Below are 19,500 nucleotides of genomic sequence, written 5' to 3'. Positions count from 1 at the left end.
ATAAAAATACTATAAATGTTAAATGTTTCACGGGAAATTCGCCGGCCTTCAGTATGTGAACATGCCAGACGATGCTCCTGTCCAGACACCCACCACGTTGAGAGACATGATGATCATGAAGTTGATGCAGACACCAGTGCCAGAGGTGGCAAACTGCCAGTTCTTCTTCACAAAATGCCAGTTGAAGGAGGCAAACTTCTCCATGGCAATGAGACGGAAAACCACCACGGCAAACACGGCTGTCAGGACCAGGGAAATCTTAGCAGAGAGTATTTTTTAAAAGGCTGTTAGCGGTGTTAAAGCACTACAAGAAATAAACATTGAGATAATTACTGTACAGTAGTCTATAAAGGTATTATTCATTATTATTATGATGATGATGATGATTATTATCATGTGCCATGATATTTTGTCCAGCAGGGGGGGATGTAATGCCACAGCTGGCACATGAGATCACTCCTGTGGCAGCACACAGAATAATAAATTGAAAAACTCAAGTGGGCAGATTATTGCGAGATCAAAGGCTTTACCATGAAGAAGATTCCGGACACAGACACCATGAGCCGGCTGAGTTTGTCTGATAAAGGCTGGAAAGGCTCGGGCTTGCCAGATATGGGATTGATTCTCTCCATTCTAGAATATTTGGCTTCAAACTGAGGCCGCAGCTCCTCCTGATGAAATGAACGACACACATTCTGGTTCTGAACTATTGAACCGCAGACGCTATTAGCGGAACACAATGGCGGTGTCATATTTAGAGGACGCACGGCGCAAAAAAAATGAAGACGAAATCATAAAAGGCGCGAGTGGATCTATATTAGAGGCTCTCGCGGACCTACCTCCTCCTCCTCCCAGTCAATGAGATCCCAGTCGTAAGTCAGTTCGGCCCTCCTCCTCTTCCAAAACTCCAGGAAGACAGTGGCTGCAGGGATCCATCACATTATTGATCAGCTTTGAGGTACAACATAAGTCTTGAGTGCTAATTATAGGCGGAATCAAAGGGAACATCCCAATAACTGTAAGCCAGTCATTACTGATGCTCAAACATCCAGTGTGCTTGTTACATCCTAAATCTCTTTGCTGGAATAAGGTCAATGTTCACGTTGAAATTATTTGATGGGTATGGGCATCGTCGCTTTTGTCGCACTGCTCTACCGTGCTATTCGGAGCACACTAAACCAGCGATGACCTCGAGAATTTCCACGTATTATGGATTAGTCAGGATACACCATTAAAAAAAAAGAAAAAAAAAGAATGCGATTTGACAATGAAGGACGTCAGCATTCAACAGAATGATTTACAGTCGTTGATCATTTCATACGCAAGGTAACTCATTGCCAGGTTAAAAAAAATGAGAACAAGATAAATCATTTCAGAACTTCTTCCTCCATAAATCTGACCAACAACCTGTAAAAAAAATTTTTTTTTGGGGGGGGGGGGAGATCTTTACACAAGGGAAAGTAAAAATAAACAACTGAGATAATGTGGTTGCACACCCTCTTATAACTGGGTATGTGGCTGTGTTCAGAATGAACCAGTCACATCCAAACCCATGTTAAATGGGAGTTAGCACAGCATTTAAATTTCCTCTGAATAACCCCGAATAAAGTTCAGAAATGGTCTAGTAAGCTTTTCCTGTCATTTTGTTTGTTTTCTAAGGGAAGCCAGAAGGTCTTCTGCTAACACTGACTCATATTTGGAACTGTTCATAATTTCCTCTACCTTGACCGAGACCCAAAATCCAGCTGAAGAAAAACAGCTGGTTTCATCGCGCCATAACCCATTTTCCCACATTTTTTCCCTGTAAGATAAGGCTTCCTTTCGTCTTGCCACCCAATTCCGTAGACCGTACATTTGAAGAAGACAGAAAATGGTTGTGACGTTGTTACTTGTTGTTGTACTGAACAGCTACTACATGGCAGAAAATCCTGCACCTCATTCAATGTTGCTGTCAGCCTTTTGGCAGCCTCCCTGGTCATCTTTTCCTACATTTTGGAGGGACACCCAGTTCTTGGTAATGTCACTGTCCTGCCATTATTTCTAAACAAGATGATGACTTTCTTCACTGTGCTCCATGGTACAGTTAATGCCTTGGAAATCCTTTTGTCCCTTTCTCCCGACTCATTCTTTTGAACGATGAGATTCCTCTGATGCTGTAGATGTTCTCTCTCTCTCTCTCTCTCTCTCTCTCTCTCTCTCTCTCTCTCTCTCTCTCTCTCTATCGATTTAGAATTCTCTCATTGTGTCAGTCAAAATGGGGGAATTGTTATGTTTGTACATACTGTATGTGTTGATACAATTCTTATACAGTGCTGGATCTTATTAGCTTGTGCAGGACTACCTGAGGTCATGGCCAGCGTGTGTCATAACTATTTTGGCTTCCAAAGCTCCAACATGCAAGCAACAACTTTGATGTTGCAGTTTTAATATGTTGAAGTTTAATGTAGCTTGACCCACTTTTTAAGAGCCACAAAAGCAGTTCCAGGGCAAAACAATGTTTTACAACACACACACACACACACACACACCCGCACACACATCAGACCTTGAGTGCACTCAGTGGCGCAGTACTGCCTAGTTTGGTCTTCCCTGCTAAAAGCCGTCATGCGGATTTCTGAGCTACGGACCACAGTTAGCAAGCCGGAACCTCTCTGGGCTCCCTACTGCTTTCATTTAGCCCAAACATAGAACACTATGTGCCAAGTGTTACCTCTGGGCACAGGTTGTTATTTGTCAATTTGGCAGAAAGATGATTTCCAGAAGCTGCAGTAACATTCACTGTCCACATCACAAAACTGATATAGCTGTGAAAACTCAAGTATACCATCATCATCATCATCATCATCGCGCATCATATGTATACTGTGTGTGTGTGTGTGTGTGTGTGTGTGTGTGTGTGTGTGTGTGTATATATATATAAATCAGAACTGGCATCCCGATTTTAAATACAGTAGATTTGAATCCAAAAAGTCATAACTAGGCTTTACACCCAAAGGATTTTTGGGGCCGATCAGCGAGTTTAATAAAACGATAACCGATCACCGATCCGATCACCAGATGGAGCAATGTGTCTATTTAAGTGACTTGTTCATTGACTGTACATACTTGTGTACTGTATACTTAGTATCTTCAAAAGTAATCTCTAGTCCAGTGATTCCCAACCAGTGCGCTGTGGCACATTACGTGTGCCGTGAGCGCTCTTCAGGTGTGTCGTGGGAAACGATCAAATTTGACTTAATTGGTCAAAAAATTATATTTACAATCATTAATGTATCTTTGTTCATCTATTTATGCCAGTGAGGCGTAGTGACAGACAGAACAAATGAATGGTCTTCTATTAGATGGCAGGAAGTACATACGGTCATTAATGTATCCCCTTTTTGTGACATATTTGTTTGTTGGTGTGCCGTGAGATTTTTCAATTGTAAAATATGTGCCTTGGCTCCATAAAGGTTGGAAATCTCTGCTCCAATCAGGTCCTGTATTCTAATCAGCCAGGTCTAACCAACATTACAAGATGACAGAAATAATGGGTGCTAACTTACTGTAATTAAAGTACTTCACACACACTGAAACTTTAGAGCATGATTCGACAGAACGCCAATAATAGCTTGCTAGACTTCACAACGTTTTCTTGCCTGCTTTCAAGCCGTATCGCATTAAAAGTATGTGAACACACCTCAAGCAGTCCTTGAATTAAAGTCCTGTCCCGAGCACCGGTGACCACCATCACGTTTTTTTCCCCATTTTGTTCTTATCATAGACACGACGCGATCCATTGTTGTTGTCGTCACCATGGTACCGAGTGTATCCGGTCGCGTGTTGAGTTGACAAGATAAAGCCCAGTGATCGTAAAAGATGAGGTGGGATCGGAATACAAGATTTGATTGCAGTAGTCTGACATGGTGCAATCGAGAAAGACCAAATTTGTCTTGAAGTCTGAGCCACGCATTACGTGCCGTCTGTCCCACACCGCCGACATGTTTAAAAAAAAAAAAAAAAAAAATGTATTGGCGGTCAGATATTTACCGTACTACGTCAAAAGACGTGCGACAAGGCTCAAAATAAACTAGCTTTTGGATTCAAATATACTGTGCACGACGGCGACGTGGAGTAAATGTCCATTGCGGAGCCGATCAACGATGCCATTGACTGGATCGGCGATTTATGACATTAAAGCCGATACCAATCAGGCCGATCAGATCGGTGTAAAGTCTGGTCATAATGGGCATTGTCATAATGTAGAAAAACAGCATGGACCTACCCCAAATAGCCATGAAGATGGCGAAGAAAACGGTGCCACCGTTGTCAAACAGATGGGTCACCTTGACACACAACGGAGGTTTCGATCAAACATGCAGGCTTTCCACACAATATTCTTTTCATATTTACACTCACCGGCCACAACATTGATTGTTTTTACCGTTGTCATTCATTTATAAGATAACACGTCACCCAATCTACATCCTTAACAAGTTGCAAATACATATATATTTTAAAACATCTGAAATACACTATAAATACCATCCATCCATCCATTCTCTGAACCGCTTACCCTGTAAATAAGTGAAAAATAAAACTAATACATTATAACTCATAAACTAGTACATTATATGCAATATGTTATTATATGTTGATGACCCAATATTGGCAGGGGCTGATGTGATATATATATAAAAAATAAATGTTACAGCTTTGATGTGAAAAGGATGATTCCCAGGAAAATAAATAAAAACCTACATTGTCTACTATGCGTGTATGATATCAGAATCAGAATCAGAACTTGGCAAATAAAGATGATTCTGATTCTGATTCTGATATGCAATGTATTTTATTCTAAAATGCACATTAGATTAGATTTAGCTTTAGTGTCAATACATTTAAATGTTTATTAGCGGATCGTTAAAATGACATGTGGGTATGCTAAATTATGCAATATTACTATTATCAATTAGTCCTTGCTTTACAATTAAATTCCGGATGGCCATTGGATTTTAAGAGTTTATAGTGATAACTGTTTTTAATATAATGAATATAAGCAGCATCGAAAATAGATGGGTACATATAAGGAAGCATGAATGTTTTTCAAGATTTTGTGTTGCCCCCTAGAGGCATTCTTCAACATAGTGACATTCTTAGCTTTTTAGTTTTAGTATATAGGTGGTACAGAAAATGGATGGATGGATGGATGTCGGTCATTATGGGGTGTTGTGTGTCAACGTTTGAGGAGAAATACATTGAATCTATTTTGAAATAAGACCATAACACAACACAACTTTGAATACTTTCCAGAATGACTGTAGACTGCACCTGGTGGCACCAAAATGGAGCCTTATAGTATTTGTATTGATATAATTTTGGAATGGTCACTCAATGATGACAAGATGTGTGCAGACAAAATAGCAGACCTTTGCATAGACACAGCTGTCACTCAGCGTCCACGGCTTACAGGTCTCCTCACACATTGGACACATAACGGTTGTGTTTGCTTCACAAATTTCTTTGCTGAAGGGACAAGCGGTGAGTTCAGTTCGGAACCATATTCATGAATGAACTGTATGCACACTCACTGTACGGTAGTAACCGCAGGGCTTGCGTCACCTGACCTGACTTGGCTGGAGTCCATGGTGAAGAGTCCGTAAAGGAAGACAAACACGCCAACCAGAGCGGCGGGGATCAACATGCCCGTGTACCAGCCCAACCACGCAAAGTAAAGACCGATTTTCTCTCCGAAGTAACGCCTGATCGTGACAGAGAGAGAAGACGGCGTCCGCTATTACAACGGTAGCCTCATCAAGCATGTTTATTCAGACTGAGGCAGCGATGCAGATGTCATGTGAGGCGTATGTGTTGGGCTCATCAATCAAGTACAAGGCTGGAAGGTGCGATACGATGCAGTGACGAGAACCAATACTGCTCGTTAGCTTCCTGCTAGATCGATAGTGTAAAAGGTGGTGCTGTTTCAATTACGTATGTTTTTAAATGTATACCCGTCACTGTCTCTTTACAATTGGAGTGAACGACTGTTACTCTTACACATTGGAGGTAATTCAATGGAATATTTAAAAAAAAAAAAAAAAAAATCAATATGAAAATATTAGCATTAAGCTAGCAGACTTAAAGGATAAGGTATGTGGTTGTTTTAAATATATGTGTAATTGTTTTTGTTTGATGTTTACTTAGACAGTAAACTTCGAGTGGGAGTGCCAATTCTTCTTTTTTGAAGAATTGTTCACAATCTGCAAAACCGCTGCTAGTTGTGAAGTGAGTTGAGTCTGTGGCCACTCATATCTCACGTTTGCGCTTGCAAGTCAAAGCAAAAGAATCAGCCAAACGGCAGCTCATAAGTAGAGTCACTCGTATCTCAAGGCAGCACCGAATAGTCGTCTTTTAGAATTTTGAGTTCAATTTCTCATAGTATCATTGGAATTACGATTGTATACAGTGTCAGATAACTAAATAATATACATGGATTATTACCTTCCATTATCTTTCTCTATTGAATTGCTCTCCTTCCTATCAAGAGGTACTGTTCTGTTTTTGGCAACTGTTCTTCGAAACTAAGTCATCAAGTACTTTGTGGAGGAGGAAGGCGGAGGTTTCATTCTCATCCCACTTTTTCAGGAGTTTACTGAGACACATGACAAACCTGCAGTGTTTGATGAATGAGTATGTTCCCAGAAGTGATTAATCCTATGAGCGTGAACAGGCCAACTAGGTTGCGATTTGTCTCCCACTTCTTCAAATGTATTGAAAGCCAAGCTGTGGCTAAGAATTACGACACACAACCTCATGTGAGGGAAAATAAGAGTCACCTAATCCAAAGGCAGAGTACCTGATAAGGTCCAGAGGCTGGTACTTGCACCACATTCCCCAGCGAGCCCAGCGCTCATACAGCAGGTGCCTGTGGTTCTGGGCACCGTGCGTCTTAATGGGATGTCTGCTTTTGTAGCCACCCTGAAGAGAAAACAGAACAAAGCTAAGCAGATGAGCTGGAGTTTGTGAAACATTTCAGCACAAATTCTAAACTTCTTACCTCATGTGGAGGAAAGGCAGCCTCATATGTGTTGTTGCCCAATAACCGGTTGATACCTGCGGTGCAATAGTGTGCAGATTACAGTTTAAATCAGTCAAGAACTGGGTCTCTGCAGTGAGGGGCCTATTTAAACAAAGCTCTGCAGTAACAATGTATCGGCATATGCAACCCTCAACACATGGGAGGTGTTAAAACAATCCAAATTCTAAATAGCTGCCTGCACATGGAAATAACCCGCTAGCCAGTCGTTCGATTTGAAACTGTGCCATCACTTATGCACATTGTAAAATGCAGAAATGAATATGAAGTTTCTTACACGAAGACAGGATACTGTACTGTCTGACTCACATTGATTCAGTGAATTAAAATGAATGACGCCTTCATTTGCATTGTTACCCCCTCGATGAAAAGGAAGCAAAATCAAGAGGAGAGGCTGAATGTCTCATTGGGGAGTGGTTTGGCTTGATTCAAATATTCATGTAGCCTCCGTTGAAGTTCATCATTGGCGAGGCTTTGGTGAGCAAAGCCCGTTGGCTGTCACAAAAGAGCAGGCATTATTTCAGTACAGGAGCCAGTGGCGTCACTCGGATTATTTTAGGGGGGCTTCAGCCCCCCCCCCAAGAAATAAAAAATGAAAAAATGAAAAAATTGTTTGCATGTGTCTATGGTGAAGTTTAATCGTCCGAGCCCCCCTGAACAAATATTTCTCCCAGCTCCCCCCCAGCGACGATTACATTTTGGGGCAAGAACTATTCTTCAAAAAGTGGCATAACTTTGAGGCAATTTAAATGCAGGCAGAATAAAAACAGAAATCATTCACACATAATGAAAGAAAACATATCCTTAATGCATTTATTAGAGCGATGTGTTTATAACTTGGTGCTGATTCCAAGCTGTTGAATACTGGAATTTATGTTGGCGTCATACCCATTTTTAATTTTCCGTCTTCATATTTAGTGCGCTGCAGGACATGGTGGACTATTCTGCTTCTGGTGGAGTTGGAGAAGAATGTCTCTCTGTTGTTGATAGTGAAGCTGTGTGGAGATGAACGGCACAAACCATTAGCCACTGACCAGTTGAGAAGAAATCGATATTATCCAAATTGAGACCATTAGCAACTCCTTTCACGCTGCAAATCTTCGATTCACTTGCACATCTTTGTTTATGAAGGACAACTAAAAAAAAATTAACACTCATTCTGTATGGATTTACAATTAAGGAAACAATTACCTGGGATTTCCAGGGGCCCCCAAACGTCTCATAGAAACTGATGATTGAAGTTTTCTTTTAATGAAGCAACAATTATAGTTTCAGTCTTAATCCACCCGCTTAAAAACATTAAATAAAAAAAAATTCAGTGCTCCCCCTCCCTTCTCATGCAATGGACTATTCCATCTATTCCATCTGCACCTGTGCAGACTTGATTCAGGAAAAGTGTAGCAAAACAAACTTGTTGGTGCATTGTGAGGGAAATGAGGCAGAGTTATCTCAGTGGAGTAGAGAAGGGGAGAGGGCAATTTAAAAACAAACAGTTTTCATTATAACCACCAAATGTTTCCATCTTTTTCATGGTGACACCAGTTGTGCTTAACTGGCAAGAATCAGAGAGAGACACATTTGATGTAGAGATGAAGTGGCGAGAGACACAATTGATGTGTTTCGTCACAAAAATACAACTACTAAATAATTCGAAATTAGATAATAATCCGAATGAAGCATTTTCAGGACCATCTAGTTTATGAAGTCTGAGAGTTTTCTCAAATTGCAAATGTCACCATTGTGGGACTAATAATGGTTATCGTGTAAATTCACACTTTTTAGTTGATGATTAAAAAAAAAAAAAAAAAAAAAAAAAAAGAATTTCCAAAATCTTTGCAGTCCACGTGTGTGGAGGGCCCCATGACTCCGTTGGCCTTGTGCCCCCAAAGGACGAAATACGCCCATGACTGTATGTTGTTAACAGATAAGGCAAACAGGCAGGAGCGACCATGTTGCCGAGGAGTGACTTGATGTCTTACTGATGCATGCGTGCTCGACTGAAGGGGGCAGTATAGCAGTCGGTCTCCTCCAGGTCCGGCAACGCCTCTTTGTCCAGCTTCATGGGATTTCTGGGAAGCCAGCTCTTTATCTGACGACATCTCAGATGAAAGCGGCTGCACAGATGGAGCGCAGCGGGACGGGATTAACGGCACGGATTAACATGAAGATTGACATTAGAAAGTGGATCATTAACTTTTACTCCACCACTGACATGCCCTGACATCTCAATACGTATTACAGATACACTGCAAAAACTGGTCTGAAAAAGAAGAAAAAAAAAAAAAAAAAAAAAAAGTCCTCAAATGAGGACCATATTACCTCATTTAAGCAAAAGTATTTACCAATAGATCGTCAAAAATTTGGCTTTGACTTTTTCTCAAGTAAGCACGGCAAGCCTTAAAAACCCCGCACTGTCTTAAAACTACAAGTATTAATACTAGCTAAACCTATAGAATTATGATATCTCCTATTTTATAGTAAGCATTATCATACTCAAAACCAGTAATACAATCACAATAAGTTTTAATATCTTAGATTTAATACCTAAGATTTCCATCCAGCCATCCATCCATTTTCTTTACCGCTTATCCTCACGAGGGCCACGGGCCGCTGGAGCCTATCCCAGCTCTCTCCGGGCGATAGGCGGGGTACACCCTGAACCGGTCGCCAGCCAATCCCAGGGCACATAGAAACAAACAACCATTCGCACTCACATTCACACCTACGGGCAATTTGGAGTCTTCAATGTCTTTCTGTCTCCAAAGTGTTCTGTAGATTGACTGTCTGTTGTACTAGAGCGGCTCCAACGACCGGAGACAAACTCCTTGTGTGTTTTGGACATGCTTGGCAAATAAAGATGATTCTGATTCTGATTCAATCAACCCACCACGCATGTTTTTGGGATGTGGGAGAAAACCGGAATGCCGGAGAAAACCCACCCAGGCACGGGAAGAACATGGAAACTCCACACAGGCGTGTCCACCGTGCCGGCTACCTAAGATTATTTTTCAGGAAAAAAATGCATGTACTATATCTATTACCCTTCTCCTTACCTCAATTTACAAGTGACCCGCCTTTTTAGTTTTTCAAAATACGAGGCGTTGCTAAGACGATTTTTGTGTCTTGGCGTGTGTAAAAATGGAGTTATGAGCTCTAGATGGTGGCACGAACTTCAAAACAAGGCAGATAGTGAATTTTTCTTTCAAAAAAGAGGCCAAGTGCTCGGGTGTGGGAACGTAGATTTCTTTGCAGAAATCATTTGTCAGACAACCGGGGGGGCCACCCGAATGGTCAGGGCCCCTTGACGGTGTCAAGTTCATCCCCCAGTTTGAATCCCCTGGCTACGTAAGTATCATTAGTTTATCTCTCATTCCGCCACTAGAATATTTGCAAATCATATTTGATAAAGCCTTTTGTTTTCATGATAGTGTTTATGGCAGTCTTGATCAACACATGTGACTATAGGGGTCATTACATGGCACTATGATATTCATCCGTCCAGAACGCAAACTGATTTCATTCGGGGTCCAGACTCATATGGCGATGCGATCCTGTGAGCCACCTCACATTCAACTTGAGGCGCCGTCAAATGACTTAAAGATGCTGCCACCCTGGTATTGATGAGATGAATATCAACGGGGACTCTGTGTGAATACGGGGTTTATGTCTGCTATAAGGAGAGCACGTACTCAGGTACAAGTATTGATATGGATGCAGCAAGCTGCCACCGCCTGCACATGGTCCAGTTGTTCAGCCCTACAGGGGATGTGAGTAAGTGACAGACCGTTAGTAAACACTGAGAGCATATGTACGTCTGAGTTTTGACGGAAGTACAGCAGCTTTGGAAAAGACTGTGAGCCAACACGAATGGTCATCATCGCTCACGCTGAAAAGTCATACGCAGAAAAGGCTCCAGTATTTGGGGAATGGCAAGAAAGGATAAAGACTATTTTCTAGCAACACGGGCACGCTAAAATACAGATGACTGCGCTTCAAATTCCACCATAATGTCAGACACCATAACCAAATGTTTACTCTTCGTAAACTCATACTGACTTTTTTAAAGGGGAATATTTCCCCCAACCAAACAAAACAAAGCCGCTTTGTAGGCGATTGTTGATTTGTCACTGCTATGATTCTGTCTGCTCGCGGCGATGAGACAAGAAATTTGGAGTCCGGAGCGGAGCTTGGACATCACTTGAACATCACTTCAAAGCATCCTTCTAAAAATAGAATGCAAATAAGCCTGTGCCACTCGTTGGTGTTTGACTGAACGACTATAGATAGTTGCACTGGGAGAGCGCAGTCAATGTGGGTGAGTGACAGTATTGTTCTATGAAAAGCGTCTTCGACATGTTCGTTCCTGCAATGTTTGACATGGTTGGACAGTTTAATTCTCTATCATTGCTGAGACAACAATGCCAACAATGCATTTCATCCTGGATTTTCGAAAGCCGTTTGAAAGCCTTGCTTTGTATTTTTATATGATTACAATGCTGAAAAGAAACCCCAGTCTAAGGAAGTGTTCTCAGGGCCTGCCTATTTCCATTGCCATTGAATCATCCAACAGACAAAAATCATAATCCAAAAAGAATTACCTGCCCCAGGTTTTTCTTTTCCAGTCTGTAAAGTGGGATTTTTTCCTTCCACAGGAAAAGAGAGACAAATTTAAGAAGCTTCCAGCCACTGCAAGAACATATATGGTGCATTTTAATCCCTTGTTGTGTTACCTGAAAGGCATCCGGATGTTCATCTGTTCTGCATATTTGCAAAGTGTGTCCCAGGGAGTGTGGATTTTGACGAACATGATGTCATTGTTCGTCAAGGAAGGCTTTTAGAAAATAGAAGTGAAAATACAGAAGTGTTGGATTTATTAAAAACAAAAAGATGTGATACAAATGTGTTAACACATTGTTCATCCTATCTAGCAAGAATTTCACGTCGCTTTTTCATCTTGCTTTTGTCCTTGAGAAGAATGTTCACCTCCTTTTCCAGCATTAAGCCCTGAGCGCGTAAATTCTTCTCAAAGGTGCACCTCTTCTCCACCAGCGGGCTGGACTTCTTGTAAACCAGGATGTAGTCGATGCGTTTCTTTCCATCGCGGAAGAACAGTCCAGATGCAGCTGACGGATTCCTTCCCTGCAGCAGCAATGAAGGACGGGTTACAAAACACAAGTTGGGCATGTTAAAAGTCATACAACAGTAGTGTAAAATGTTTGGAGGTTTAGCGCAGGGAATGTGGATTACCGAGGGGTGCGTTACCTTGAGGGACTCAGTGCGGGCCTCACGTTTAGCCCGTGTGCTAGGTTTTCGTGGCAGAAGTGATCCGTCTATTCTGGTTTCCCATGCTCTTGTTTCAGACTCCTCTGTGTACTCATCCTTGCTGTTCTCTGCTGTTCACACGAGCACACGCGCACGCACAACGTGCAATAATTGACACGTCTAAAACATACCTGATCTAGCGATGCCCCCCTTACAACTTTTAGCAGAGTCTGTCTCGTCTTCAAAGCCCGCAGTTAGTACAAAATGCTGCAGCAAGACCTTTGACAAGGAGGAGAAAGTTTGATCATATTACCCCGGTACTGGCTAACAAGCACTGGCTCCCGGTTCATTTGAGATGCGATTTGAAGGTTTTGCTACTTACTCCGAAAATAGCACATTCCTATCTTGCTGATTTCTTGGTACTGTAAGATCTGAGGTGGACCACTTCTACGTAAACCGACCGGGTCCGGTCCTGAGGAATAACCACTTTCCCGAAGGCGAAAAGTCCTGCGGCGCTTCAGCTCATGAAATGGACTCTTATGCTGTTTTACCTAACATTGTACACAACCATATGACGTGCTACATTTTGCCCACTCGGCATCCGTTGCAGCCTGGTAAATCCTGGAAGGGGGATCCCTCCATCTGTGGTTCCTGCTCTAGGTTTCTTCTTTTCTTTTTTCGGGATTTGAACCCGGGTCCTCAGAACTGAGAGGCAGATGTGCTAACCAGGTGCCGCCTCACAGAAAATCAAAAAATCAAGTTTTTGCAATCAAAAAATAGGTAAACTTTTTTTGAGAGAGAAAATTTGCATATACACAAACGAAAATAAAAAGCGCAATGCAGACATTTTATGTTAATGAGTCTTGTGCACACCGGTATGCATCTTCTTGCTTTTTTATTTATTTATAACACTGGGTTGGATTCACACTGAGATAAATGAAAGACTCCTTCACCAAGGAACATTTCCATACAGTGCTGCACTGTAATTGGAGCAACATTACGGCACTACTTCATCCCCCCCCCCCCCGAAACTGCACATTATATCTGGAACAGCATGTCTTTTTCTACGTCTTCTGCAGCATCCTGCCAGCTGCATAGTATCCACAAAACAAGTATGGAGGGAATGAGGGCAATGACGGAAGAGCAATGCATTAGGAAAAAAGAGAACTTTTAATGATATTTGTCGCAGACCTGATGCGACTGAGTGCCAGTTAATTGCGGATAATAGAAGTCAACAATAGTAAAATGGTACTCCACAGATGCTTATAACAAGGGGTAATTGCAGTGTTTTGATACCAATAGAGCCACTAGTGGGGGGGGGGCTAGAAAAACGTGAGTGTAATATGATTACCAAAAAAGAATCATCAATTCTGCTAAATAGCTTGAAACCTAATCTTGTTATAATCCTGTAAACACACCTTTCGGTGGTAATATGACAACCCCTAAGGCAAGCTTTTACAGCACATACACGCACGCACACAAATGTGTACACACACACGCACACACAGAGTGATGCAGAATAGTGACGTAACTCCTGTTTGTGACGAGACTGACCTGTCTGTGGCGGCAGGAGGCTGCAGGAGGTGCTGATGCTCTGAGTCAGAACCTCCACTTGGGCTTTGGGGTCCGGGCTCAAAGGTACAGACAGGAAGTGGTTGAGGTTGACGGGATGGGTCTGACTCTGGACCAGGCAGGGCAGACTGCGGCGGGACGGCTTCAGGCTCTTCTCCTTCAGGATCTCGCTGATGCTGGTGTGCATGCCTGGAGAGGTGTAAAGGGGATTTTAACATTTTTATGAAAAACATTTGAACTGGTACCTGGTACTCCCTCCCACATCCCAAGAACATGGATGGAAGGAAGTGTACTACACTTGAAGAATTTTTTTCTACCCAAAAGCTGTGCTGATTTCAATTCCAAAGCAATGCAATGCTGTCATCTACAGGGATCCGTTAGCCATTACAGGGGTTTACAAACCACTCGTATCTCAAGGCACCACTGTATTTTGCTTTTGAATGTAACTATTTTTAACGTTTGCTCTTTGTTGTGTTTCTGTCCTGTCCTCTCGACGTCATTGAAAATGATCGTTTGCCCTCAATGATCTCTCGAGATTTAAATTAAGGTTTGGAAGAATGAATCCATTGCCATCTACGGGCTATTATGCTCAAAGTGCATGCTGCTGATTCCACAAACAGCCCCTTGTCGCTTTTTCTATGGACAAACAAACAGAACAGATGTGCCGCATTTTATTTGGTTTGTTACAGCTTGGCGGTGGTCTGCGGTCTACTGAGTCATATTCCTTTTATTTTAGTGGGTGGTGCACTTATACTCATAGCAAATGGGCCAAGCATTTTATTTGGGGGGGGGGGAGGCTCTACTTTTTGAGAGTGCTCAAACAATTTCAGTGTGGATTATGTTAAAGAGCACTCATCCATCTCTGTAAACAAATGCGGACTGTAAATCTTTGCTAAATCAAAAATAAGAGTGCATTGGGCATCAATATGAAGACTTAACAGAGTCATTTGTCGCTGGATGATTCTTAACTGCTCTTAATCTAAGTTGCATTGGATAAAAACTGAGGTCTAACTTGATTATTATCCTTTTTTAAGAACGTTCCCTCCACTTGTCCCTTGCCATCTGCCTTGCTGCCGATTCTTCCTTTAAAAATAATACTGTCAGCTGTACTTTGAGGTTGACAGAATATTTCAAATGCTTTCTCAATGAATTCATTTCAGTCGAGCTACCGCTTCCCAAGTCGTAAATATCAACAAGAATGATGACTTTCTGACAGTGTTAACACGCAGTGCAAATTAAAGGGTCATAAAAAGAGAATTCCAGGCTGGCCCGATATATGGGCTTGTGTTACATTACACATACCGTAGCCATGTCTAATAGACACCGAGGGTGAAAAGTCAGACGCTTGAGTGACTAACAGGGCTTAAGCAGCAAATGCAAGCATGGCTTATTGTGCCACATATAACTCACACAGACAAAGCTACAACCACTTACTGCATATACACATTCGCAATCTGTTACATCTAATTTAAGACTGTTTGACCCCAGTAAGGACCTGTGCTCCAAGAGAACAACTGCCAGCGAGGACATATTCCAGCGTTTGCAGTAAAGTTTGGCTGTGAATAGTGTGATAGTGCCTTTATAAAAAAAAAAAAAAAAAAAAAAAACTAGCGTAGTTCAAAGGTCAGTATTGTGTGCATGATCAGACCATAGCATTCGTGGAGACAAGCTATGGAAAGATGATATGATTTATCCCCAAATACTTTGAGCAAACTTGTTGTTTCAGAAGTGACTATCAAACTGGTAGCCCTTTGCATTCATCAGTATCCAAAAAGCAGCTCTCAGTTTTAAAAAGGTTCTACAGAAAGTATAAACATATTTTCACATTTTGAAGCGATGTAAAGAATGATCTTTATATCTGACAGCCAATCCGTGACATGCCCCTTTCATTTGAACGGCTCTAAAAACGTCTGGAAGAAGAAATCAGCTCTGCTAGCAATTGTTACATTGCATGAAAATCTAAAAACCAAAAAAAGGGCTCAGACTAAAATACTACAGATGGTGGAAATACGGTGCAAAAGAGAAAAATCATGGATGAGAACTTCCATTTTAAAATGGAATTAAGTGAAGAGGAGATCGGAGGATGGACGGATGCCCTCCATCCATTTTATGAGCTACTGCAATAATGATGACGATGACGATGACGATGATTCTGTCCTTCATGGAGGAGGTGCGTTGAATGCATCAGCACTCCTCTTCCATCCAATTACTGGGCTCAATAAGTCAGGACGACAGAGGTGGACGGTCCGCACGCAAAATGAACTCAATATATCCAGTAGGTTAATGCCGGTGAGATCGGCTTAACAAAAATCCCAGCGGAGGTCATCGTCAAGGTCAGTGCGGCTACAAAAGTGCGCTAAGTGTGATATGACAAGACTGTTATACGAGAGATTGAGGGGCAGCGATGAATAGCAAGGACGTGCCAAGGCTAATTACCCGAAAAAGAGGTCCAGCAATGGAAGCGGGTCACTGTAACCAAAACATTGACATGAAGGTCAGTAGGGGTCACGTTATATGTATCGATGAGACCAATCTCTCTCTTCAAAACGGGAACACGGGGTTCTTTCACCTCCGGCGAAGAGTTCTCTCCGTGACCTTGCCGGCATGAACAGCCGCATTGATACGCTCTGCATCCCCGGGGGCCGTTGCCGCAGCCACGAGCCACGCGGTAACTCATTCGCACGGTACTGCTCTCAGTGGGATTCCCCCGATCGCTGTTGCATGGGAAAGGAGTTGGTTAGGTTAGGAGTACTAGGACCCAGGGGTCCTCAGATCACACTGATCTATTTTCTCTGCAGCACACTGATATGGAAAGAGTAAAACTGTAAGCTTCGGGCAAAAGGTTATAAAATTCCCGTGTCGAGGTTGAATGTTCTCCCCGTGCTTAGGTGGGGTTTCTCTGGGTATTCTGGCTTTCGCCCGCATTCTAAAAACATGCATGTTCGGGTAATCAAAGACTCAAAATTGTCTATATGTGTTCATGTGAATCGTTGTTTGTCGATATGTGCCCTGTGATTGAAAGGCAACCAGTCCCCCACCTCTCACCCACTGACAGCCGGCATAGGCTAAAGATCACCCGTGACCCTTGAGGATTTCACCAATATAGAAAATGGATGGATAAAATGATGGTGTGCAAATGGGTAGCTCTAATCATTTGACCTGTACACATTTCGCGGAACAGCGGGCAACTTGTGAGTGAATTCAACAAAGACCAAAACGAAAACAACAAAAAATAGGACCACAGTACAATACACATTCGTTTTCTTTGGCCACACTACGCAGTGAGTAATATGCAAGGCTGAAACCTGATCGTTAATTAGTACTGCTTCCAACTGAAGTGCACTAGAGGAACAAAGAATAAAAACAGAAGGAAAACCATTTACACGTCGTTAGGACCGAGCAACAGAAAGCAGCATGGAGTTCATCCATTCATAAGCGTTTGTACAACTAAAGGCCCTGACTTTAAATGAATGCTTTCTACTCTAGAAAGCATTCATTGAGTAAGAAGATGCCACCAACTGTTGGCATCTTATTAACATCGTAGTTCATATCCAAATACTTGAATTGGTTCTCCATTTCCATTATTTGCCATGTTTAAAATCACTGCACTGCTGAGCTTGAGGTTGTTCATCTCTCATTTGATAAAGATATTATATTGTGCCACTTATAATGGCAATTAGTGTCCATGTTCAATGGCCTGGCGAGAAAGAAACAGATGCAGAAATAGCATGTTTTATGGCCACCTGGTGTCTGAATGGAAGATAAAAAGATTCATCTTTTGACTAAAGTGCCTCTGGATTGGCTTGAAGATTAGAAGCGTGCATGTACCGACACACTATGCAAACAACGGAAGATGGCGCTTCGTTTAATTCCATGCGACTCCCACACAATAAACACATGCATATTTATTCCCGGAAGGCTGCAGTGAATCTGCTCCAGGTGGTTAAATATTCTGCAAGGCTCTGTGTGTCTGAGATGACACAACAGAGCCTCGCCAAGTTAATGGACCCGCCGAGGCGAGGCTCAGTGATCCCAAAAGGATTTGCAAAGTCTAACGTAGGTCCACAAATTGGACAAGTTCTGTGTTGTGTGAAATTGACTCCATGGAAATTTCAGAACTTGTGGAGATAACAAAGACATCCCCAGCGACTAAGGTTATCAACATGCACAGACATAGACAAACCTATGAACTTTACTGTCCTGAACACACAGTACAGGTCCCATGCCATCAACATTTTTTGTAATATAATATTTGATGTCCTTTTATCAGGTTTGCGAGATCATTTGGGTTGAAAATACCCGGGATGCCCTTTTTCAAGCTATTTTAGTTGGTCTTTTTCACCTGGCCAGGTTTCTCATAATATTTGACATGTAAATAACTTTTTTTCTCTGATTGGATCTCTGGTATTCTCAGTTTTAATATGGGAAAACAGCGTCGCTCTGGTTGGCAGTTGACGATATCTTGACGGCCAGGTGTTCATAGCTACGTTGCGTTTGGAGGCTTTGATGTGGGGTCTCAAATTGTGAAGCAGAATTCACCAAGCGTTGGATCGGTCTCCCACTAATAAGAAACGTGAGCGGAAACGACAGTTGGTAACTCGCAACCCCACAGAGGAGGGGACGTGGGGGAAAATAAAAAAAGGAGGATATTTTGAGATGACGGTTCTGCGCTCATTTCACGTTCATTGCTCGTGCACATTTTGGTGACAATGAGCTCAAGCTTCGCTTTTTAATCTACAGTTAAATTATAACTTAGAAATACAGTGAAGTGTTGTTGGAAAACACAACACGTATTATTTTATATACTGTATTTGCATGGCTTGGCGGCAGATACAGGATATTAAAACCCACAAATGCACTTCCAGCAGTGTGTGAAAGCTTATTTCACGAAGTCCCCCATCACGAATGGACCGGAACACAGCACAATTGGGGCTCCGAAATGCTTAGGACCTTATCAAAAAATAAATTGAAGCCATTTATTCCTCAGCTCGTCTGAGTTTGGTGCTTAATGCAAAGCTTTGCACGTGACACAGCCGCGTTGTCACTCAGCCATTTTCCCTGAGACGGGTGGGCGCGCAGCAACCACGAAGTGGGCAGGTACTTGAATATTAACTGACAAAATGACGTCAAAACATCGGCCATTTCAAATCCACCCATTTTGTAAGCGGTTTGGTGTTCAAGGGCTATTGCATTCAATCAACAAACCGCATAGATGTCAAACTTAAGTTGCAGACGAATTTGACCTGTTTTATGAATAAACCAGTGGGAAAAGAATATATATATTTTGATGAAAGGGGACCTTTAACTTTCATCTGTTCTGTGGCCACAGTTGTTAAGTCAAAACAATGAAATGAACGTAAATGCCAGTCCCGCAAAAAACACACAACGTTTTGATCAGAAAAATACTGTAGCACTCTACAGTCTTGCACTTTATAAAATCATGCAGTGATAACAATTCAATGGAATGTAAATAATTCAACAGTTGGTGCATCATGATTTCATGCTTCAATGCCTCCTGACATTGTGATCCCATTGGTGTGCATGCCTTGGCCACCAGGGGAAAGTATAATGCAGAGATTCATAGTAAATCA

The 19,500-nt window shown here is 42.0% G+C and overlaps 1 protein-coding gene across 1 annotated transcript in view; it reads right to left on the bottom strand.

Moving 5' to 3' along the window:
* The window catches only part of ano3 (anoctamin 3), a 48,811-nt gene that overhangs the window by 10,706 nt on the left and 18,605 nt on the right, over positions 1–19,500 (bottom strand). Inside the window, exons 3-17 of the mRNA XM_061676033.1 lie at positions 13,892–14,098; positions 12,338–12,468; positions 12,059–12,214; positions 11,806–11,906; positions 11,674–11,718; positions 9,055–9,189; positions 7,964–8,070; positions 7,037–7,092; positions 6,836–6,957; positions 5,607–5,741; positions 5,409–5,505; positions 4,265–4,325; positions 840–922; positions 531–671; positions 94–258 (exon numbers count right to left, since the gene is read on the bottom strand). Of these exons, the coding sequence (XP_061532017.1) occupies positions 94–258; positions 531–671; positions 840–922; positions 4,265–4,325; positions 5,409–5,505; positions 5,607–5,741; positions 6,836–6,957; positions 7,037–7,092; positions 7,964–8,070; positions 9,055–9,189; positions 11,674–11,718; positions 11,806–11,906; positions 12,059–12,214; positions 12,338–12,468; positions 13,892–14,098 (1,742 nt within the window). The remainder of the gene's footprint in view (positions 1–93; positions 259–530; positions 672–839; positions 923–4,264; positions 4,326–5,408; positions 5,506–5,606; positions 5,742–6,835; positions 6,958–7,036; positions 7,093–7,963; positions 8,071–9,054; positions 9,190–11,673; positions 11,719–11,805; positions 11,907–12,058; positions 12,215–12,337; positions 12,469–13,891; positions 14,099–19,500) is intronic.

This window comes from Phycodurus eques, chromosome 5 (assembly GCF_024500275.1).
Source record: "Phycodurus eques isolate BA_2022a chromosome 5, UOR_Pequ_1.1, whole genome shotgun sequence".
Lineage (NCBI taxonomy): Eukaryota > Metazoa > Chordata > Actinopteri > Syngnathiformes > Syngnathidae > Phycodurus > Phycodurus eques.
The sequence above is the reverse complement of the archived record's forward strand: the minus strand, read 5'-3'. Positions and strand labels throughout refer to the sequence as shown.